The sequence below is a fragment of the Brachypodium distachyon genome, chromosome 3 (genome assembly GCF_000005505.3).
Source record: "Brachypodium distachyon strain Bd21 chromosome 3, Brachypodium_distachyon_v3.0, whole genome shotgun sequence".
In the NCBI taxonomy this organism is placed as follows: domain Eukaryota; kingdom Viridiplantae; phylum Streptophyta; class Magnoliopsida; order Poales; family Poaceae; genus Brachypodium; species Brachypodium distachyon.
In genome coordinates, this window is record NC_016133.3 from 32,771,407 (window position 1) to 32,795,583 (window position 24,177).

At 43.5% G+C, this 24,177-nt stretch overlaps 1 protein-coding gene and 1 long non-coding RNA gene across 3 annotated transcripts; one reads left to right on the forward strand and one right to left on the reverse strand.

The window, feature by feature from the left end:
* Positions 1–4,527: 4,527 nt before the first annotated feature.
* On the forward strand, positions 4,528–11,005 carry LOC100838914. 2 transcript variants are annotated; one of them, XM_014901489.2, is made up of 8 exons: positions 4,528–5,263; positions 5,356–5,426; positions 7,630–7,774; positions 7,964–8,222; positions 8,319–8,390; positions 8,517–8,752; positions 9,144–9,210; positions 10,786–11,005. In XM_014901489.2, the coding sequence occupies exons 1-8, from the start codon at positions 5,156–5,158 to the stop codon at positions 10,791–10,793; spliced, it is 966 nt and encodes a 321-aa protein (XP_014756975.1). In that variant the 5' UTR covers positions 4,528–5,155; the 3' UTR covers positions 10,794–11,005. The 2 variants fall into 2 exon arrangements, with proteins under 2 accessions (XP_014756975.1, XP_010234912.1); XM_010236610.3 differs by having other exon boundaries at positions 4,723–5,263; positions 8,514–8,752.
* A 7,049-nt stretch (positions 11,006–18,054) lies between these two features.
* LOC104583684 lies at positions 18,055–22,596 on the reverse strand. Its single transcript, XR_001407121.2, has 16 exons — positions 22,259–22,596; positions 21,904–21,954; positions 21,590–21,745; positions 20,917–20,992; positions 20,682–20,729; positions 20,542–20,586; positions 20,350–20,449; positions 20,107–20,158; positions 19,982–20,023; positions 19,791–19,852; positions 19,601–19,699; positions 19,343–19,416; positions 19,192–19,261; positions 18,990–19,055; positions 18,812–18,900; positions 18,055–18,502 (listed from the first exon to the last, which is right to left on the reverse strand). It is a non-coding gene; the product is annotated as a methionine aminopeptidase 1A (long non-coding RNA).
* Between the last annotated feature and the right edge of the window lie 1,581 nt (positions 22,597–24,177).

The following is a 24,177-nucleotide window of genomic DNA, read 5'->3' on the forward strand; positions in this document are numbered from 1 at the left end:
CTGCACCGACCTCGTCCTCATGGCCTCACAGTCGCGGCAGCAACAGAAGAATGGCGGCGGGAGCTTGATCGGGCCGGGGCTCTTCCGCAGCAACAGAAGAACGCCGTCACCGGGCGGGTGGTCGGACACGAGGTCGCTGAGGTCGGCACCGTCACGGGGCTGGTACAGGATGTGGTGGCGGGTGGTGGCCATGCCCGTGGCGATGCGGAGGCGGCCGGCGAGAGGGAAGAAGAGGCGGTCGGGGTGGGCTGGAAGAAGATGAGGTCGGGCAGGGAGGAAGACTTCACGTGTGGTCCCAGTACAGGACACACGTCATGCTTTTGTTGGGGCGTGCTGTTAGCCAGCGCCCCCGCTTGCCGCCCTTTGGTCCGGGATTGGCCTGGGTGCGCCGGATGAAAATAATTTTGCACCGGCGCAAAAGTTGGTTTTAGGGGGTGAGACTGGAAGCATTTGTTTTCTCTCTCAGGCGCCTCCATTTTGGCTTTTTTAGCCATTTGAGGGGACGAGTGGGGATGCTCTAAGCGTAACGCCCTATCTAAACTGCCGCTAGGGCGCACCGCGTGACGACGAAGAGAGCGGCGGCCGCCGCGAGACAGTGAGTCGGTGACGGAGGTTAGCTAGGTCTAAAGCCCCCTAAGGCTTGGTTGCGGACCCAAGGGGCTTGTTGTGCCGTTCATCTTCAATTTGGTTTATCCTTGGAAAAGATGATCAGCAGAAAAGAATACTATTTTATGTCCACTGTTTTGATGTGACCTCTTTTTTTTTTTCTCTCTGTAGCTGGTGTCACACCTTCTTCTTTTTCCTCCTTTGTTTCTCTCCCTCTGTACATGATATTACCTCGTCATTTCTCAGAGCAACAGCAAGTCCAGCAGCTCCCCGAAACACTCCCCGATCGGAAAAATAGGGGAGAAACCAGAAAAAACACCTTCCAGCAGCTCCCCAATCGTCCCCCCCAAATTTCCGCATCCCCGATCCAGGCCGACTTCTCCCCTACAGATCGGGGAGGCCGAGCCCTCCCCTATCCACGCGCATCGCCAGGTACGTACCTCGCACTCCTTTCTTCTGGTTTCTCTGGTTTTTCCGTTCGGACCGAGGCCAAATCGAGCTCGTCGCCGAAGCGCCGGGGGCCTGTGGCATCGAGCCGCCGGTCGTGACGAGATGACGGGGCCGGAGGTGGCAGCGACGGCGTAGGCTGGGCCCTGGGGGCGGTCGCCGGGGAGGCGGCGGGGATCTGCGCTGGGGAGGCGCATGGGCCCGTGCAAGGAGGGATTAGCGAGGAGGGCGCGGTGGCCATGGTCCGGCCGTGGGCAACGCACTGGCCTGCAGGGGAGGGCGCAAGGACTTGGGGCTCCTCCTCGATTGGCTGCAGCGGCCATGGACAGAGCGTGGCTGGAGATTTGGTACTGCTTCGTGGAGATGGAGGGCGTGGTTGCAGATGGACTATTTCGTGGAGATGGAGGGCGTGGTGCAGATGGGGAGCCGGGCTGCAGATGGAGAGCTGGTCTGCAGAACCAAGGAGTTTCAGATTTTTTTTATGGGAGTTTTAGTTTCAGATTTTGGTAATGGATGGTTATACATATTAGAGATATGTGCTGTGATCTGAACTAAAAGGAGTAATGAAAAACATTGCATTACGCAGAAAATGATACAGTCACCGCTTACATCCCATCGTGATTTAAAAACATATTAGAAATCTCATACACTACATTATTACTACCACTTATTAAAGCTACATCTCTTCACGGATCTACCACAAGTGCTCAACTAGATCAACTTGACGCTAACAATGAACTTCTTTGTTTCGAATTGCGTCGTGAGCTTGAAGAAACTGAGTCAATGTAGTTGCCTCTTCACGAGAAGGTGTCACCAGTTCTCCCATGTTCTGAAATCGGTAGTCTACATGACTTCCACGCTCATCTTCTATTATCATGTTATGCAGGATGATACAAGCTGTCATGATTTCTCCGAGTGTTTCCAAATCCCAATACCTTGCTGGTCCACGTACAATGGCAAAACGAGCTTGCAGAACTCCAATGGCTCGTTCAACATCCTTCCGACAAGCTTCTTGGCATCGTGCAAAATGTTTATTTTTTTTAGTTGTTGGATTTGGAATTGTCTTCACGAATGTGGCCCATCGCGGATATATGCCATCTGCAAGGTAATACCCCATGTTGTAGTTGCGACCATTGATGGTATAATTCACTTCTGGAGCATGCCCTTCAGCTAGATTCGCAAACACAGGTGAATGGTAAAGAACATTTATATTATTATGGGATCCTGGTAAACCAAACAAAGAATGCCAGATCCAAAGGTCTTGTGAAGCAACGGCTTCAAGAATGATTGTGGGTACACGATTATGGCCAACAAAAAAACCTTTGTGTGTAGTAGGGCAATTTTTCCACTACCAATGCATGCAGTCGATGCTTCCGAGCATACCGGGGAATCCCCTTTGCTCTCCAATTGCAAGTAATCTAGCAGTATCTTCAGCATTTGGAGATCTCAGGTAGCGACCACCAAAGACCTCGATCACAACACGCACAAATGATCTAAGGTTATCTAAAGCAGTAGACTTTGCTAGCCGACAATACTCATCAGTACCATCAGCAGATATCCCATAAGCTAGGATTCTGAATGCGGAGGTCAACTTTTGATAAGGATGTAAACCGTACCGGCACAATTTCTTCTCAAGGAAAAATAGCTATCATGTTCCTCTAGAGCTCTTACTATTGTGAGAAAAAGAGGACAGTGCATTCTATATCTGCTACGAAAAACTTAAATTAGACATGAAGGGCGACTAGTATGCCGGAAAATAAACAAAATTGCACCGGCTACATACCTATTGCGAAACATCCTTGCGTTGAAGGTACAATTCACAGCAAAATAGTCTTTGTGGAGACACTGAAAGCGTTCTGCAAATTCGCGCTGAAGAGAATGTCGTCCTAGAAGTGAACCTCGATGGCGCGGAGCATCCAACCCCGCCTGTTTTTCCTCGGCTATGACTGCAACCATCATGAGATCCTCATCATCAGACGAGGATTCGCAAAATTGACATGCCAAGCTTCGGCGGCGACTCATTTTGTTGTGGAAAGATGCAAGAGATATGGTGAAAGCGAAGTAGAAGAGGAGGCAGAAGCAAGATTGTGAGAGATATGAGAGCGAGCTGATCATGTATATATAGATAAAAAAACTAGCCGTTAGAAATCCGGCCGTTCAAAACCTAGCCGTTGGAGAGGTAGCCGTTGGGTTTCAAATAGAATAGGGGAGATCTTTTAGGGGAACTGCTGGAGTCGAACAATTTTTAGGGGAGAAATTTTTTAAGAAAGTCTCCTATTTTGAGATATAGGGGATACATTTTAGGGAACTGCTGGACTTGCCCTAATCAATATACACATGCAATTAACAAGTGTACCTCGCCAACAATAAATTACAATCAACAGTACCTGATAGTACCTCATCATTTTTTTAGTACCTAATCAATATACACGTACATTTAAGGAGTGTACCTCGCCAAAATCAGAGTACATGATACGCTGAGGAGTCAAAAGAAAGACATCATCACACGGGAGAGAAACCAACGCAAGGATATGGACGGAGCTAATTGATAGAAATCAAAGTAAACGTTAGTGCAAAACTAGACGGAGCTGGACAAAAATTAAAAGTGCCCCCGTTGCAAAATGAGTACATGTTAGTAGAAATCAAAGTAACTCCTTAGGTCCTGTTTGTTTGGACTTCTGCTTCAGCTTTTGGTGTTTTTAACAATCTCAAAAAGCACTTTTCCTGCTTACACATGAAGCTGAGAAGCACCCTCGGACCTGCGAAGTGCTTTTTAGATTTCTATAAGCACCAAAAGATGAAGCTGAAGCCCAAACAAACAGGACCTATAGGTAGAGCATGGACGGATCTGGTATGAAGATGGAGGGGAGGTTGCAAAACTGGACGGAGCTGGATAGAAATCAAAGTACCCCGTTGCAAAATTAGTACTCCCTTCGTTCCTAAATACTTGTCGCTGTTTTAGTGCAAGTTTGCACTAAAACAGCGAGAAGTATTTAGGAACGGAGGGAGTACATGTTAAATAGAAATCAAGGTACCTCCCCACTAGGCAGAGCGTGGACAGATCTGGCACAAAGATGGAGGGGAGGTCGGTGGTTGGGTCGGAGCGGTGGTGGAAGAACACGGGCTGGTGGAGGTCGGCCGCGACATGAATCAGGGAGGTGACATCGATGGCGGCCGAGCCCACGGCCCATGGCGGCGGCGGTCGAGCCCAAACCCACGGCGACGGCGACGGCAGCCGAGCCCAGGCCGGCCTGTTGCATCATCAACGTGGACATCTCATCTGAGAGAGAGAGAGAGACCGATGAGGGAGGGAGAGAGACAGGAGGGAGATAGAGAGACGGGAAAGGATGGGTCGAGGAGGGAGAGAGAGATGGAAAAGGAAGGGTGGATGGGTACATGGTGCCAGAGATTACCAGAGTGTGCCAAAAAGATTAGGAAAAGGGTAGGGGGAAGTGTTGACCAAAGACGGTGGGGGTAGATACTGGGGCAGTACCAAGAAGAATTGATTAGAAACCTCATCAAGAAGATATTCCAGTGCTCCCACCCCTTAGGGTGCTACCGTACTCTCAACGCGTTGTAGCACTCCTAAAATGTTTTCAAAAAATTTGAAATAAATTGAGTGAGTTAATAAGATATGCGTTTATCATGTCACAAGGTTTCAAATCCAAATTCATTACATGCACGGAGAAACAAAAAAGACAAATCCAGATGTGAATAGGTCGAAAAAAGACAAAAACACAAAAGACCAAATTGCTGGCATTATTCATGTAACCCACTCAATTTATTTCAAAAAATTTGAAAAAATATTTAGAGGCGCCTTAAGGACGTGAGAACTGGATATCTTCTCAAACCCCCTCGCTCAAATCCTACGGAACGACGAGTGGCGGCTCCCGACCTCGACTGGTCGGGCAAGAAATCCCGAGCAAGCGCAGCTTCTCTGACCTTCGCCTCCCAATCTCCGGCGATATCTTCTCCCACCGCCAGGCCCTCCACCGTACGCCGCTTGCTTGCAAGAAGCGAAACCCGCCGGCCGGGCTTCCCTACCCCGGGTCGGTGACCAAACAAAGCCTAAGCATTTCTCGTTCCCAACACCTACACGGGAATGGCGCCCGAACCCCAACCAGGCCCCTCCAGACACGGAACGACGATTCAGGCCCCGCCGCCGGCCTCCGTGGATGCCCCCATCTACCGCGCCACCATTCAGAAATGCGTACGCCTGCACTTCCTTTTCCCCCATTCCCCTTCCGTCCTGCTAACCAATCAGTGGGCTTAACGTGTTCCTTCGCTGCTTTTTTCTGTTAGGTGGCGCTCCTCGATTGGTGGCTGGTGAGGGGCCAAGACGACAAGATCCGCGTCGCCGGGTACACCGAGAGGTGAGGCGTTTTCCTCTTCCCCTCCCTTCCCTTCTTTCTTCCTTTGCCCAATTGCCTCGGACCCGAGCCCATCAATTATTGTGTCGCAGTTACAGACTTGCGTTCGGTTTCCGAAAAGGGAAAATTGGCTGGAGGACACCGTTATTTTGTGGCAACACACCGTCGGAATGTGTCTTTGCCCCAGTACCATTAAAATTTCGTGGACATTTGCCAAAACACATTGTATGGTCCAAAACAGAAAGTTTGACCTTTTTTTCACATTGAATTATCATTCTACCCTTTAGCAAATGTGTCTAGAATTTTTCAAACTCTTTGTTCGAAGCGCAGCGAACCCTAGTAGTTGTCAAATATCGATTCGTACAAAGGAAAAAAGTGTTCAAAATCAGATTTAAATGGTCGTCGACCAAGTAAAAATTTCAAATTCTCAATTTTAGTCGATGCAGTGTGTTCTAGCAAATGTCCACAAAATTGTAATGGTACTGGGTAAAGACCCATTCCGGCGGTGTGTTTTGGCAAAGGGCACAAAATAACGGTGCAAATTTCCCCTTCTAAAAAGTAAGGTTTTGTTGGGAGGTTGCATCTCTTGCTACAGAATTAGGCTGCTATTTTGTATACTAAGGCATGCAAAAGTTCAATTGATCGGGCTCCCTCGCATTCGTAACAACTGTAAGGATTTCTTGGCCTGTTTTTTCTTTTTTGGGGTGCTACAGTTCTGTTGTGTCCCATACACAGGAATCAGGATAGTTACATCTGCTTGGTGATGTGCTTCGTTGCTAGGGAGCTTATGATTTTCAGATTTTCTATGGCCTGACGTTGTGGCCGTGTCTTCCTGTCTGCTGAACATGTAGGTCATTGTTGATCTGGCGTAGTTAACAGCACGCAAATTTTAGTGCTGCTTCTTGTAGACATACTTGGGGGCTTAATTGGTTACATATGTGAGAAACAAACTTTTTCTTCGTAAGCTTCATTATGTATAATCTTCATAGCATGTATGTGTTTAATAGGTATATATCGTTTACTTTCAGTCAATAGAGATTCCTTTGCTTAAAATATAGATATTTCATATTTCTTTTGAACTAAAAATTAAGGGTCTTGTGGTCGATTATGATAATCCTGTTTGTGTAACCAGCTTTTGCATATTTTACTGTTTGGTTAACCATTTTGTGCTTATTTGCACACCTACTTTCTCACAGCATGTTACTCCCTCCGATCCATAAAAACTGTCATCCATTTTGTACTAAGTCAATACAAATTTTGTACTAAATGAGCGACACTTTTTATGGATCGGAGGGAGTATAAATTTGTTCAGGACACAAAAAAACCCAAAATGTCATAAGCCTCATCCACAGTTGTATATTGTATTGGTAGCATCTACAAATTGGTGTGTACATTATGCTTACAGATCTCCTATTTAGTAGGCAATGTTCCAGTAAGAGCTGGGCGGTATTTTATTAAAGTGGGTATCTTTTACTGCTATAAGTACTTATTTTATATAGGTGTCAAACTCGGATTTACACCCCATTTCCCTCCCAAGTAGATGTGTTTTACAATGTGCACAGTCAAACTTCGACCACTAGTATACACAAAAGTATTTAGACTTTCACATAATTAGAAAAGGTCATGGTTACAAGTTTTTATTGGAGATTAGTTGGATGTCTGTCCTGAAACATGCATCGATGTAAAATAACAGGAGTGGACTGTAGAAAACCAGTTGATGATGGGACACATAAGATTCTCATTTTTCTCAAGTACCTAGTTTAAGGAGTTCATGTGCCTACATAAAAAAGAAGGATTTTACCACTGATGTAACTCCATTCAGTTATGTTGATGATATGTTACATATTCTGGCATCTATGGGAAGATCAAATGTGAATGATTCTAGTTTTTTTTTTTTTTGGAACATTACACCTTAGTGTTTTGTGCTAATATTTTATGTCAGTTCAACACCAAATATTTCTAATGCGGACTAAGGGAAAACCTTGGTAATATTTCTCTTTGTGTTCAAACTATAGTTTTCATATATGCTCCTCTATATGATTATTTCTCTATGACTCTAGGAATTTTTTTCTTGCATTTTCTATTTGGCTTATGCACCGGAACTGATAACATTCGACATGTCTACTGTATTGACTTATTTACAAGTTTTTAAACATTTTTTTGTGTTAACACCTCATCAAGATGATGTAGTTCCCTCTGATAACAGGAATCGTGCAGCTCGAGTATTCACTTCTGATTTCATTACAATGGGGCATGCTGATGGTACTCTTGAGACCGCAGATCACAAAATTGTATTAACTAGGGGTCCATTAAATATCAAGCAGATGCATCGTAATGGATTTCCATATGAGGTTTACTTTCTTCCTTCATACATCAGGCTTGACTAGATTTTTCTATCAAACAAAGAAGATTGATCGTAGCCTTGTGTAGTTTAAGTAGTTTCACTTGATCTGTCTTGTTTATCTCTGCCAATTCCATATTTGAATTCTACCTTGGCAGACAACCCAACTTTTCTCATCTACACATTAAATTTTATGCAGGTTTCTAAACACTTCCAACTTGGTTTTCCTGCTCAATGGGAGAAATATGCTAATTCAAACATGAAACAGTCAAAACATCAGGCACAATCTCCATCAAAATCAATTGATAACATATGGAAGTTCTTGAGTTTTATGAAATATAACTTTGAGGAGACTGATTTCAACTCATCTAAGGGGTCTACTGGTAATACAGATGGAACTCCTATCCAAGGGCTTTCAAATTTGTCTAATGGAACACCAAGATTTCAGGACTCATCTGGTAATATTTGTGATTGTGATAACTCAATCAGCGACATGGCTGCATCTGAGGAATTATGTAATGGCAGAATGGGCATGCCTGATCAATCTTTTGCAGGCCCTGGACCTGGTGAAACATGTAGTAGTGCCCAAGGAGATAATCAGCATCAAGATATGCACCTAGATGCAGGTGAAATTGTTACTCACTCCACTGGCTCTGCTTTAGTTCATAACCATACAGATCTAATAATCTCTGACTTAGAAAAATGTGGAACTCACAAATCTGGCAACACCTTATTTCATCTGGGAACAGAAGATGCAGGACAAGTACCAGCCAAAGGGATGAGTCCAGAGTTCGGAGTCGTTCAAGGTTCAGAAGACAGTACAGGCAGGAGACTACGGAGTGGGAAGGTGTATGGAATGTCAACTTCAAGTAGTGCTTCATTGAAGCGGGGGCGCTCCAAGAGGAAGACAATTCAGCATGACACACCCAATAGGAAGATATTAAATGAAGAGACAATACTCCCTGTGGATCCTACTAATCATGGAAATGTTGGTTGAAGTCTGCACATTTATAGGAAGCAATTACAAATTGTTAATTTGGTTCAATTTTTATTAAGACTGAGTTACACTTTTGACCCCTTCTACTTGTGGCTGCCTGGGATTAACCTTTTTGAAAAGTTAAAACAAACCGTTATGTATCGTTCTCATTGTACTATTTATAAAGTAACCATGCACTTTCTAAATTCTAAGTAGCAGTGTTCTGTCAAATTTCACCTTTGCTCCTATTATGATTAAAATGCTGGCACACTAGTTGAGTGGCAATCAAACATCATGTGATAGAAATAGAAGTCTGCCCTTTTCTTCCTTGTTCTCTAGCTTGAAGACCTTTTAATTTGTACTGAATCTTTGCAAAATCTTCTAAAGTTGTAACTCAATGTAGGGTGGCTCACCAGTTACTCGAAGTATCGCTGCAGCTAAGCTTCAATCACCGCATCCTTTCCAAAAAGGTTGGTAATTTGCATGAACTTTTATTTGTATTTACTCTTTACCACTCAGCTTTTACTTGGTAGCAATAACATCGTAAAGGCCCTCTTTGTAAATAGAAAAGCCATATGCAAGATTTATAATATATGCGTCAACACAATATGTCATACTTGGGTCTGTACGGTGAAAAAACCTACACTTTGCAAAACCTCATTACTTTGCTTGAACTTCATATTTAGTTGTCGCAAGAAAGTTTGTTAACGCATTAATTTTCAGTCCAAAATAGGAGGAAACTGTTATGAAATTATCATTTATTTGGATGTCCATAACCTCTATGTCATGAAAGCTATGACCTCCTTGGCATTAGTAATGGAACTCTCTTGGCATTTATTCTTGTAACTCTTGTAATAAAACCTCTCATGGGCTCATGGCTATATATATGGAGGACAATCTGCATGTTGAAATGCGAATAAGAATATCCAGCTTCATTTCTCACTCTCTCAATTCTATGCATTCCTTTATACAGTTTCCGGCAGTCCACAAATAGTTATTATATAATACGTTATCAGCACGCTCATCTCAAAACTGTCATGAATTGCACATTTTGTGGATCCCGATACCATTCTCCACGGTAAGATATTATTCTAATCCCTGTAATTTATAATCTGATATTACTATGATTTATATTATGTATTTGGTATATGTTGTAGTTTACTATGTTAAATATTGTTAAACTCGATTTTTTGGCTTTGGATTTCAGCTTCTAGCACCCATGGCAAATAGTTTTTTGCCCGTGATATCCAAAGCCACACAATCGAGTTTGGCATGATTTGGCATAGCAAACTACAATATATACAAAATACAGAATATAAATTATAGTAAATATCATAATATAAATTACAGGGATTAGAATAATATCTTACCGTGGACAATGGTATGGTGATCAACGAAATGTGCAATTCATGACAGTCTTGAGACGATCGTGCTGATAACGTGTTATGTAAATAACTCTTTGTGGACTGCCAGAAAATATATAAAGGAATGCATAGAATTGAGGGAGTGAGAGATGAAGTTGGATATTCTTATTTGCATCTCAGCATGTACATCATCCTCCATATATAGTCAGGAGGTTTTATTATACAAGAGTTGCAAGAACAAATTCTAAGAGAGTTTCACTAGTAATGCCATGGAGGTTATAGCTTTCATGACATAGAGGTTATGGGCATACACATAAATGATAATTTCATGACAAAAACCTATTTATTTCACCCTAATCCAAAAAAAAAATCAGCTCTTTGTTTCCTGATGTATTGGACTGAACACTAGTGAAACCACGAATCATGTTCCTGCAAAAGCTGTGTTTAAGTTCATTTCTTTGCTGAACGCAAACAGTGCTTGGTGACACGAATCATGTTCCTGCAAAAGCTGTGTTTAAGTTCATTTCTTTGCTGAACGCAAGCTGTGTTTTTCACATTTGGTGCAAAGTGTTACTTATAAATGTTTGCATGTGATAATGTGGAAAAAATGTTAAAAGCTTGTGATGTGTATTTATGTTACCCCAATGACCTTTTATTTGGCGTAACTGTTGACATGACCAGGAATGTGAAAGAGGCCGAGGAGCAGTGCAAACCGGGGCATCATTCTGTGCTGTTAGACTCCAGAACCGCGCATGGATATGACAGCAGGAGCTTGTGATGGTTTATCTGTTGCTAGTGTAGGATGTAGGATGAACATGCTACTGTTCTGCAGTTGTGTAATGGGCGACAAAACAGTTAGTTAACAGTTATTATGCAGGCTAACTATACGTCTTTACTACTACTTAATTGCAGTTTGGTACGTACGTACGTTGGTCCGTCCGACCGTCAGTCAGCCTGCCCGCTCGATCACAAGAAGGAAAGAAATCTTCCCAAGCGCCTCCATCTATCCCGCACAAAAAAAAACCTCGTCCGATCTGTCTCCCTTGACTTGGTGCTGGCACCACCCTCCCCCGGTGCGGCCGCCCTCCCCGTGCACGCGCAGCCGTGCCCTAGCCGGACCAGCCGCTCACCACCGCCCGTGATCACCCACAGCCGCTCTCACACGCCTCCGCAAGCAGCCGCACAACCGTCACCTCGTGTCGCACCAGTGGCACCCGGAGTGCCACCGCTGCTCGATGCGTGGGTCGCATCGCTGAGTTCTCGAAAGGATCTCAACCCGGGCAGCAACGTGCAGGCTGCCCGGCAAGCTACTAGCCCGGCAGGGCTAGCGGCGCTTCGGGGAATAATCCTGCCTGGGCACCTCCCGGGAAGGCGCTTGCCGGGAGGAGGCGTTCCCAGGCACAGGTTTACGCCACGAGGGCGGGGCCGAGCTAACAGAGCAGCAGCGCCACGTGGGCGTGCGACAGGCGCCCAATGTGCAGTTTCGTCAGGACAAGGAGTGAGGTGCATGGCGCATTTAATGACCCGACAGGAGGGGGGTTATCCGTCTAGTCGGGCAAACAGTGGCTGCTCAGGGCTAACTTTTAGGCCTTAGACCCCTAGCCGCGGGGTTGGCGCTCATGCGCGCACCGAGGAGGAGCTGACCAAGCTCCTTGCTCGCCACTTGTAATCCATGCACTTTGGCACCTGTGGTATCCCCTTGGCTACAAAAGGAGGACCCCTGCCAATGGTCAAAGGGTGGTGGTTCTTTTTTTCGGTTCGTTCATTCAACCAACAAGCAGTTCACCACTAGTAGTAGCTAAAAGTAGTAAGGAGCACTTAGCCAGAAAGGGAGCACCCGGGGACCCTTCCCCAGCAACTTAAACACTCGATCTTACGATAATACGAGCTCAGACAAGCAGGACGTAGGGTTTTACACCGCAAGGTGGCCCGAACCTGAGTAAAAAGTGTTTCTGTGTTCCTTGCATTCTTACGCTTTGCATTGGCCTCGCCGGCGATCGCCGGAACGATCCCCGTAGCCCACTGCCGAACCTAAAAGGGGGTGCCCGCGCATCCCTGGTGTCGGAGCCCCGTGCGACGACACCCCGCCAGCCAAGCGCCGCTGCCCCAGCTTCCAGGCACCCAGCCCCCGCTGAGCCTTGCCCGGCCGCCCCCCCCCCCCCCTAAGAAGAGATCCAGGGCCGCCGCCCTGGCGCCACGCCCAGAACCGACCTACTCCGGCGCCTCGCCCGCCTCTCCGACCACGCGTCGTCACCACAACCACCAGCCTCTCTATCTGCATGTCATCACCTCTGGCAGCAGCAAGGCGGCAATCCTCCGCCGCTGCTCTCTCCACGCTTCGTCATCACAGGCAGCATACCCCATCTTCAGTAAGTTAGTAGCAAGCATAGGTCTTTTTGTCAGTTCGATCTTTTTGTACTGATGCGCCTGTGATGTTATAATAATCATGAACACTTTGCTTATTAATCATGAACACGTAGCTGATATGTAAAAATAAACGTGTGCTAAAACTTGGTTGTTTTACAGGAGAGAAAGGTAACAACTAGCTCAAATATTGATTGTTATACAACCTGCTAAAACTTCACCATGGGAACTGTATGTCGGTATGTATACCTAATGGGTGGACCCAGAAAAAAAACATTTTAGAGGGGGTAAAAATGGATAAATGGGCTGAGTGGGGGCATTACTTGTAATATGAGCCATATGCTACTGGACCAAAAAAATAAGTGGGGGCATTTGCCCCCATGGGCCTTAACGTGGGTCCGCCAGTATAGCCACATGTGTTGTTTAAATACACAAAGTAGGTGAAGGATTAATACTAGAGTAGCAATGCTTGCTGGTGCATTTCTCCAAATTTCTTAAATAGACGCATAGATACTCACTCTTTGAGTAATGCACTTTCCCCTTTTGTTTAAACTTCCTTTTGTTTGTCCAGTCGGATGGTGGAAAATAACAGATTTGGGTTATGTTTACTTCACCTTCAGTGGAAATCTTGCACTATTTTCAATTTTGGAATAGAAACCGACAATTCTTCTACTTGTACTAGATCATCACCTGCTTGGTGCACTTCAACTGGACAGCTTTGGGAGTTGGTTAGGCACCATTTTTTATGCCATAATTTTCTCAACTCAAACAAGTTTTCGGTAAGTTGTACTTTCAGATATTAAATTGTTGTCTAAATTTTCCTTTTTGTGATCATTATTGCAGTAGGGTTTAGCGGCAAGTGCAGATTGTTCTCGTGATGTCCGGAACCGAGGAGGGTTTAGCAGCATCCCTAGGTGATTACGCTTATGTTCTTGTTGTTTAAACAAATTTTGTCCAGTGAGGGAGAGAGTGCAGGTTAACCTTTGAGAATTTAAGCTTCAGAGAAGAAGAGTTGACAGAGGTAAAGAAAGCTTATGTCCTTGTTGTTTAACCACTTGGATGGCTTGGTGATAAATCAGTTTCAGGCCTTGTGTATAATAGCAGGCTGTGTCAAATTAGAAAATCATTAGTTCTATTAAAGAGTAAAATCTGGGAGTATGTATGTCGTACACACTACACAAGCTTGTATTTGATCTAGGACTGCAATTGCTCACAAAAATCCTTGATATAATTAAGGCGGTGTTGCTTCATATGTTGTATGCTTGTTCAGTACAACAGATCTGTAGTGTGGTACAACTAGCAACAGGCTTATAATTTTTGGTTCAGAGAAATGGATGCACTGGAGTAGCATATATGTGTAAGTTCAAGTTTCTGTACAAGTGCATGGCTGTCTAGACAATCTTATTCGTTCAAAAAATTATTCACGTAGAGCCAGGGACATACCTGTTTATGTGTTTTTCTGTTTGCTGACATGTTTAGGTACAAAAACGGAGTATATCTAAAAACCAATCCTTGATAGCAATCACTTGGGTTCTTTTCCTTGTGGGGTTGGGTGGATTTGTAGAGGGACGTGGGAGAATTATCCTAAGCCATATGGTCGAGGAGGTGGATGCACACTTATAAGCTAAATTTGTTTCATTTTAAAACTCAGCTGCATGTCATTTCATGTTGGTCTTTTGGAAGGAAAGACAGTGCATATTATGTGGTACAAAATTCGAAGCTAAGTTCTTCAGATAAAATATCGTATATGGCGTGTAAGTTCTTCAAGTAGATATGCATTGCTTATTTGAGTGTTAATTTTCTACTCTTCTGTATATGTAGGATGGTTAAATCCAAGCTTTGATACTTCATTTTAATTTTAATTTTTTTTTCCACAAGTGATGCTTCATGTGAACGGTGATCAAACCTGACCACATTAGCACATAAATTACTATTGGTTACCATGCATCTTCTACATAAATTTCTACTCTGAATGTCTAAAGGATGGCAGAACTGCATGTTTCTGGAGTAACTATCAGAGGAGAGAAAAGTTCAGACTTCATAAAAAGAGGAACGAAGGCACATGACGCTGACAGATGCCAACACTAATGGCTCCTTTCTTTTCACCTGTCTTGATCGTAATTTGTATGCATAATTTTGATTGCATTGGGTCAGACCTTTCCACTTTACCGTGATTGTTTTCCCAATGCTAATTTTGTGTTAAACTCATTGAGTGGTGTTCAGCTCTCTTTTGCACAAAAATTTGGTTAAAAGGGACTACACAAATCGGTTGGGTAGATAAAAGATAGTGAGAGAGAAACACATGCTTGGTACTTTTCATATGAAATTTTGACAAGCTAGCTGTTTATATATATATATATGAAAGATATGGTCTTAAGATATTATTCAATCGTATTGATTATAGTGGACCATAATCATCTAAAGAGGCTTGTTATCATCAGAAGTGAGCATAAATACATTGGTTGGGAGGTCTTATTAATGGCCTGATGTGTTCCTATCCAGTTTTCCTTGTTCCTATCCAAGGTTGTTTCGGTGTGCTGTTGATTAAGAATTGATAACATTATCTAAAAAAAACTAAGAATTGATCTTGTATGATTTGCTAATGCTACTTCCTCATATCCATAACAAGTGTCTCAGATTATTCCAAACATTAGAGAAGTTGTGTGAAGAAGAGTAAGGTGATGCTTCTGTTTGTGTGTTCTTTGTGGGATTTTTTTTTCTTCGCTGCTCCTTTTTTGATTATCTGATTTATGATATTTATCTGCTGTAAATATGAGGATTGCAGTTCTGGGAAAGAATAGAAGAGGAATAAATCAAGAGTAAATAGTTTCAAGTGCAAAGATAATTGATGTATATATTTCTAGAGTTGTAAAGGAAAGATGGTGGAGTTCTTGCTTTTGGTGCCAGTTCAAGTTCTCCTGTGCATTCAAGACATCATAATCCTAGGGTACTTATTTCACAAAACAAGACAACCATTTTTTTTTCATTTTTTTGCAGATGAAAATGGTTTGCTCGCTATCTGTTACTTGCATTCAGGATGTATTATCACCAACATGTGTTATATACGAAATCATTTTTATCTGTAAAGTGAAATTGTTCTATCGGTTGGGAATTTACGGTGCCGGCACTTGTCAAGAAGATTGATTCAAAATATGTGACCTGGGGCAGCTCGTTGCCAGTGGCGGACTTGCGGGACGGCGAAGGGCGTGGCGCTTTGCTCTACAACACACGGAGAGAGGGAAAAGATGGTCGGGATAACAATGAGCTCACCATGTGCAACTTAGAGGTCGGGAGCGGCGGAGAGCACCGTGACGAGGTCCTTGACGGCGATGTGCGGCGGCCGAGGCAGAGCATCAAGGCGACGGAAGCTCAGGCATGCGGGAGTTGAGGAGGAGCAACAGACAGTTCAACATCTTTGGGATAGCAAGGTGGTCGTAGTGGAATGGTCTAAAGGTAAACTCTTTTGTCGATCTGTAGCAACGCATGGGCATTTCACTAGTCTACATATATCTGGAGAGTGAAGTTTAACTTTAGCACATAAGAGCATCTCCAACAGATGATGTATAATAGGACACTAGAAATTTAGGATAGGGCACCACTTTTTCAGTTTTTTGTGCCCTAAAATAGAAGAGCCATTTCAGATGATGTAAAATATGGCACTAGAAGAAATCAAGATGATGTAAAATAAGGCAGGTGACAAAATTTCACAATGACACATGGGGTCCACCAGTCAACGACACATCTCTTATTTTCCCTTCTATTCTTCCGTGAGTTCCCTTCTCCTTCCTCTGCTCTTTCTCCCCCAACCGAAGCTGCCATCCCTCTCCGCTCCGGCGAGCCCGCCCAAGCTCGATCACCGGCGCCTGCTATTCCCCCATGCTGCACCCCACACGATAGCCCCCGCCCTGGAGCCCGCGCGTGCCCATGGCCGTCGCGAGGCACTCGTCTTCCCCAAATTCGGCGGAAGCGTCACCCGCGTCGACCCGCCCGACCACAGCCTGCAGCGCCCCGTCGTCGCCCTAGGGAGCACCGCGGCGCCTCTGTGATTCGTCCGGTGCGCTCGCCCGAGCCCGCGGATGCCCACGTCGCCTCTGCGTCGGCAACGCCGTCGGCCGCTGCCCCTCATCGTGGACAGCCTCCACCTCTGTGTTTTTACTGCTACCACCGACCCTAGGAGCTTCGCCTCGTCTCTGCGATGCTGTAAGCGGGAGCGGGGCTGGTGCTCGTCGGGGAAGCGGGCCGCAGGTGCCGCGAGGCACCATCCGTCGGGGCGAAGCAAGACGATGGGGGCGAGACAACAGGAACGATGGGGGCAGAACTGAGCGGCGCGGATGAGCAGTGCGGAGCAGAGCGGCGGAGGAGAGCGTCGCTTCCTTTTTGCCACCGCCGGCGGTCGGGGCAGAGAAAGAGTTGGCAGGGTGCGCTTGGAGGAAGGGGGCACTGAAGGGATAGGGCAACCCTATCCAGTGCCCTATATTTACATCACTTGGGTTGGTTTTTTTGGGCCCGTCCTAAAATTATTGGGCACTGGATAGGTTTAGATCATCTGTTGGAGAGGCATTTTTTGCTGCCCGTGTCCTAAAAAATGGTTTATTGGGCACAAGCCCTATAATACATCATATGTCGGAGATGTTCTAAGAAGTGGATCCCTATATTCCATATGTGCTGATGTTTTACTAATGCTTTAATACTTTGGGTTGATCTCTTAACCATGTTCATCCCCTCTTTCATCTTCCACAAAATCAGCATGGGGTCCTGACGGTAACTCCAAGTGGATCTGTGGCAGCGTATTAAACAGCAAGAAGCAGATCGACGTGGAAACTCTCCACAAACTACAATTGCAATGTAGCGAATTCATTTATTTGTTATTCTTGATGATGAAGACGATGATCTGATGGGACGAGGCGGCTCTCTCTTGCACACGTCCTTAAGGAACAACCTTTTAGCAAACCCACGTTCTGTTCCACCATGCGATTTGCAAACCTTTCCGCAAACCAAAGAGATCATATCTGAATTTGAGTATCAAAGGGATCAAAACTTTACCCTGACGTATTGTTTGGTAATAGAGTTTTTGGGGTGTTTTTTAGGGTATTATCCACTCCAAAATCAAAAACACTAGAAACCATAAATGGTTGTTTAGTAAAAAGGGTTTAGAGAGGATTATCACTTCTTATACTAGTGTTTTTTAGAAATACAGTAGTATAAGAAGTGTTTGGGTTTTTGAGAGTTTTTGGTGAAAACCCAAAACACCGAAATATCAAAATACTAGTGACTAAAAAAATACAATAACACCAAACAAGGCCTACGAGCATCTTCACTCGTCTCCCCATAAATTGTCCGACGCATGGCCATATGAGGGGAGCCGGCAGAAGCAATTCATTTGGGGGTCAAGCCAGCACTCAGCCGCACCCCGCAAATGTTAGCCCCTACAGTGGTGTTCCGCGGTGCTTTTTAGCTTGCTAACCCTCCTGTGAGTATGGAGCGGCCCAGGGGCGCCGGCTAAATTTTTGAACCACGGCGGCTACTTTTTGGACAACTCACACGCTAGTTCGTCGGGACAGACACCAGCAGTTGAGTTTATGGTCAAAAAGTTCTGCAACAGGCTTTGCTGCAACATTTCATTCGAAACATCAATAATTGAATCCCCAAGTCACGAGAAAGGTACAACCACACTCAACTTTCAAATTTAATCTGCTCAAAATGACATGAATGATCATACTCGGCATGTTAGCTGCCAAGGAAACCCCAATCCAGCTCATGTGCCTTACACCACGGAACAAGTATATAAAGTAAATTGATCCAAATGATCAACACGCAGCAAGAACAATGGTTGCCGCAACCCTGACCAGAAGATCCACATGGTTTGGAGTTTAAAGAGTTGACACCATCTCGCTGGCAAGTAGACCACAAAAAAGTTATGCAGTCTCATTGTACTCGCTCACTTGCTAGTTGGTGCCGAGGGCTTCAACCATGGATAGACGTCTGGTGACGATGGTAGTCGTGCAGTCAAAACTTCTACTCCAGTTTCCGTAACCTGTAGTGTGTAACAGACACAGAGAATAAGCTCACATATAACATCAAAATGCAGTAAAGATCAAACCGAGCTTGTATGCAGCTAGTAAAGTAATATCAGAATAACTATGAAGCTGGAGGCAACCTGGAAGGGTAAAACCTGTTTAGTTTAGATGTAATGGTACTTAGCGGTGCAAGTATGTCAAAGGGTTAACTTACATTCCGAATGAGGGGCTTTTATTTTCCGCAATAAAAATACATGTGAAACTATAGTGCCGCATGGCCACATGAGCAAATGGATTAATTCCGTCTAAACAAACAACATACTCACCAAAAGGGTGTGTTCAAATTGAGCACTCCGTTTACCATCTGCGGTCACAGCGGTCCACTCATCAGGCCATAGACGGTCATGCCAAACTCCTACCAAATATGAAAACTTCAGTTAAACGATGCTGCAGAACCAGAACTAGATCAAGTGCACATTGTGTTTGCCAGTGTTACACACTTGCCTGCATTTATCATTGGCTCAATTGTAAATACTTGCCCAGCCTTCATGATACCAACAGCCTTGTTTCCTACATTATGAAGGAACGATACATTATATTAGATGGCCTTCTCTAGCACTAGGACATAAATACCATGGTAGTCTAAAGCTTACAGCATTAATGGAAAAGTAAATGCAAATACGAAAACAAATTGCAAGAAACATACTTGAATAATGGGGAATGTTCGGGGCACAGTGGAACAGTTCTCCTATGCCATGACCACAATAAGATTTCACCTGAAATAAAAAGATTTAGTTACTATTGTAAAGGTGCAAGTATACAACATAAAAATAGTAAAGAGCCAAAGCAATACTGACCACAGATAAACCTGACATCGATGCATGTCTACTTATGATTTCTCCGACTTCTCGAAACCTAACTCCAGGTTTAACTGTGCATGAAAATGGCAAAATCAAAATACATAAATAACTTATGTTTTCCAAAATGTAGCAGCTCTTCCAAACAGAAGGAAATTATATATCTTGAAGTAAGGCATAGTAACGGTGGAGAAAAGGAGCCAGGAAATAAAGCAAGGTGAGATTACTAAGAGTACAAGATTGAAGACGAAGTATCACCTATTGCGATAGCTTTCTCCAAGCACTCGTAGGTACAACGTACAAGCTGTTTGGAAGCTTCATCGACATTTCCAACAAAATATGTATCATTCAAATCACCTGCGATTAATGTTACAGCTTACATGCCCAGTCAAAATCCAAATATAAATATTAAGCAGTTAAGTACCACATAAGGCAACTGAGACTATACCATGAACACCTTTATAGTATACAGTTACATCAATGTTTATAATGTCACCATCTTCAAGTTTCCTGTTGGAAATATTTAGATAGAAACTAACAGTCAATCTTTCAGATGTAAATCAAAATCAGCCAAAGCAACATCATTTTCAAGCAAGGAATTAAATGAATGATTAGCTCTATTTGTAAACTTCAGGGGACCTGGCATCTGGAATTCCATGACAAATGACTTCATTAATTGACCTGAATACAAATGACAACAATGAGCAATAATATCACTCAGCGTTGCAGACTTGATACTAATTAAAGAATAATAAATAACCTACGTGCAGCATGACTTCGGGAAGAAATGGTAATTCAATGGGGACGGGTATGCACCTGAGAATCAAGAATGGAAATTATGAAATATATCAAGACAAGATGCATATCAAATAGCTTGGGAGTACATTTAATTTCTCTTCTTTATAACAAATTCACAATAAATCTCAAGATATTACAACTATAAAAGTCCAAGGTTTCTTGAAACATTTCACGACACATTTAAATTTCATTAAGAAGGTTATTCAGACCTCTAGCAATTGTCTCCTCATGAATCACTCTATCAATTTCATCTGTTGTAATTCCTGGCTTGATTACACGAGCACCTGCATCTAAAACCTCTCTTGCAATCTAAACAGGGATAGTTGAGAACAATGAGAAAACAGTTAGCAAAATGCCATTGCAATATTTCACTATTTTAGTAGAGTTGGCTGTGAACTCACCCGGCATGTTTCCCTTATCCTTTCAATTTGCTCAGGGGAGTTGATCTAAAGAAATAGCAGAAATGAATCCAGCAAGAAAAATCATCAGATATCTATTTGTGGATCATATATGATACTTGCAGATCTCTGGAGAGTTCTACCTCTACTCTTTTCTGCAAATCACTATCTGGCTCAATCTTGGGGATTCCCTAGAAATATATTTGACAATGTTAGTGAAGTGTACGAGAGCAGATTACAAGATAACAATACACTGGTACAACTTAGTGATCCACTCTGTTGGTATAGATAGCTACATTACTATATTAGTGCAAAGGGTAATGTCAACAAAACACAGAAGATGGGAGGAAACAAAACTTGAGCACAGTTAATACTTACATCAAATGCCCAATCAGGCTTCTGAATTTCATCTGGCACCAATCGCATCTTTGATATCGGAAATGGTCTCAATGGACTAAAAACACAATTAATGCAAAGTAAAAAATTGATTAGTCCTATGCAAGAGAATAAGTTTCAATGCAACAAAAGTCACAAGTTCAGTTTTGGTCTATCAAGACTCATTTTGCAAATGGATTTATTAATATGTATACCAGCAAACAAGTATAGTTATTCAAAGTACCACAGGTACCAGACACGGTCTCAATAAAAATGTACTCCCTCCGATCCATAATGAGTGTCTCAAACTTAGTACAACTGTGTACTAAGTGTTGTACTCCCTCCGATCCTAAATTGTTGTCGTTGTTTTAGTACAAATTTGAACTAAAACAAAGACAATAATTTAGGATCGGAGGGAGTACTAAGTTAGTACAATATCCGAAACACTTATTATGGATCGGCGGGAGTAATACATTATCAGCTAACATAAATAAGAAATGTGTTGGAGTGGTCCTATGCAATAGAGGTACAAAAAAATTTGTGAAGCACTGTTCATCAAATAGAGGCATGTTTTTGCAAACGAAATTGTTAAACGTATCTTGTTAGCTATAAGAAAAGTAGTAATTTGGCATAGACCCAATAATACAGATGTAAATATGGTGTAATGTTTTTTTACCCTGTCCAATCAAAACGAGGAAGTTCCAGTGTCCGGGTCCGCCCTTTTTTCAAACAATATTTCCAGCCTTCTTGAGACAGCTGGGATGTGAGTGCACCTAGCTTTGCGTGGACAGACTTGTGAGAGACCCATGCTGCCTTGAAACAGTCCTGTGAACTGCGGACATTTTCGCAGAAGCATAAAATGTTTTCACTTGTAAGCACAAATGCACAATTCTACCTTATGCTAGTATGATGGCACGTTGTTTGCCTTACAGATAATGGCCGGCTAGTACAAAAACTGGGGGAAGGGGGGAGAAAGGGCTTATAACTTACCAGAAAGCAGCAGCTTCACGGGGGAGCTTCAGTTGTGCGCACTTGGGGCATCTGAAAATAACGAATGTTATCAACAACAACTTCAACAAGTAGCTCGTGTAATAACTGCACCTTGTAACAAACTAAAGATCAATCTCTATAGCTTTATTCTCTATAATTATAGCGCCATAACAAAGTTTTTTAGTTAGAGATAAGTCACGCGAGATTGGAGGTTTTAGATGGTTTATAATACGTGAGGTATTTCGTCAACTCGTATCACGGCAGCAACAGCAAAGTGTAGTGCACCGCAAAGGTGGCGTCTATCAACTGCCCAATTGCAACTAACTGGTGGAGACGGGGAAGGGAGGGAACGTACTGGAGGGAGGCCGGCTTGCCGCAGCGAGCGCAGTCGAGCGGCGACGACTCGGACGGTCCCTTCTCCATCTCTCAGCTGCGCGGCCGCACGGACGATACCACGGGCGGAGGACCCGGTAGGCCAAGGTTACGAATTGGGGAAGATTATGACGGGCAACTAAAGGGTTCGTGCCCTCGTGGGGTGATGGGAGGTCGGGACCGAGAGAATCGAATGGGAGATAGTACCTACGGTGGAGGAGACGACGCAGGGGTCTGCGGCGCCCGGCAGCGGGATGGGGAGGGAGGGGCGGCGGCGCTCGCGCGAGGAGGAAGATGAGGGACGGAGCGTGCCAGCGAGGGCGGGGGGGGGGGGGGGGGGGGGCGTGGCGCTCGGCACCTGGATGGGCCAAAATATAGGTGGCCAACGGCCCAGCAAGGCTCCTCAGGCCTAAGGTAGGAAAAAAAATGTTAGATTTGGGCCAAATTGAGTTCACGGGCCAAATGTAAAAATGAGTTAGGTTGGGCCAGAATTAAGAAGGTTAATGGCCAAATATATTAATCCAAAAAAAAAAAAAATAAACAGTTCGTGCCCGGCCCGGCCTGAGGTTGAAGCCCAAACACGGCACGGGTGGGGCCTCGGGCCGGCCTGACCAAATTATTTTATACACAATACATTTATTATTTTATACTTTTTATACTATTGTTAATGTAACAATATCTTTGCTGAGAATAGTCTCGTTTGCTATGTCACATATCTACTTGATCTTTTTTTTGTAAGTATCGAGATGTTTCTAGAATAAAACATATAATTACAGATTAACAGTTATAAAAACCTGAGTTGACAATTCATATATATTTATTATAGCGTTGTATGAAACATTAAATTACCAAACATACGTAGCACAAAGATCATCACAAACACGCATTCACATTTTGGTGAGGTATTTACAAAAAATATAACTATATGTTTGTCAGTGATCTGTATTTCTATGAGACTTATTGTACCCGCCTTGTTATGGGCACTCGTAAATATTAAATTAATTCCCAAAATCAATATAAATTCACCTATTCAAATATTAAATGTTGAAAAATACAATGTCATACAAATTATTAAAAAACTAAAAAAATACATCAAATATTATCATAAATAAATATTAAATGTTATGTATATGGATATTAGTTCGTCCTACCTCAAAAAAAAATTTGTCCTTCGCCAATGGACAATACAGAATAGGATCAACAGCCGATCGACAAGAGTGATGAAACGAAAGGAAAGCGAAGGGCGAGGAAAGGGCGTGCCGGTCTTACTCACCTGCGGCATGCGCGCAGGGCGGAGGTTAGGGTTGGGGACTCGAGGGGGGAAAAAGAGTCGGAGAGGGAGAAGGGAAGAATGGTTTATTCCTGCGAGTCAGATACTCAGATGACATCAGTCACGGCTCGCATAGGTCGTCGTTGAACAGATGTGGAGACGTAGAGTAAAAAAAAACTTAAATCCTTCTCACAGATAGACAGATGTTTTCTCGAGAAAAAAATGGAGACCAAGAATGCGAGGAGAGAAGTGATTAGAGAAGGAAGTATATCAGTTCAAATTGAAAAAATTATCCTGCGAGCAAAGATAGGGAGATGTTTTCTCGAAAAAGAATGGAGACCAAGAATGCGAGGAGAGAAGTGATCGGAGAAGAGAGTATATCAATTCAAATTGAAAAAATTATCTTGGTGGAAAATATCACGAGATTGATTGACGAGAGAAAAAAAATGAGTAACAGAGGAGGATGGAAAAGATAGGTAACAACTTTTTTTTTTAAAGCATACATGTACCATTCATATCATAACGAAGACAATGTACAAGACATGCACAAAACTAAGAAAAAACTGAAAGAGACAAGGTCCCCAACAAAAGCACAAGCGACTCCCGAACGAAGAAAAAGAAAAGGTAGCCCT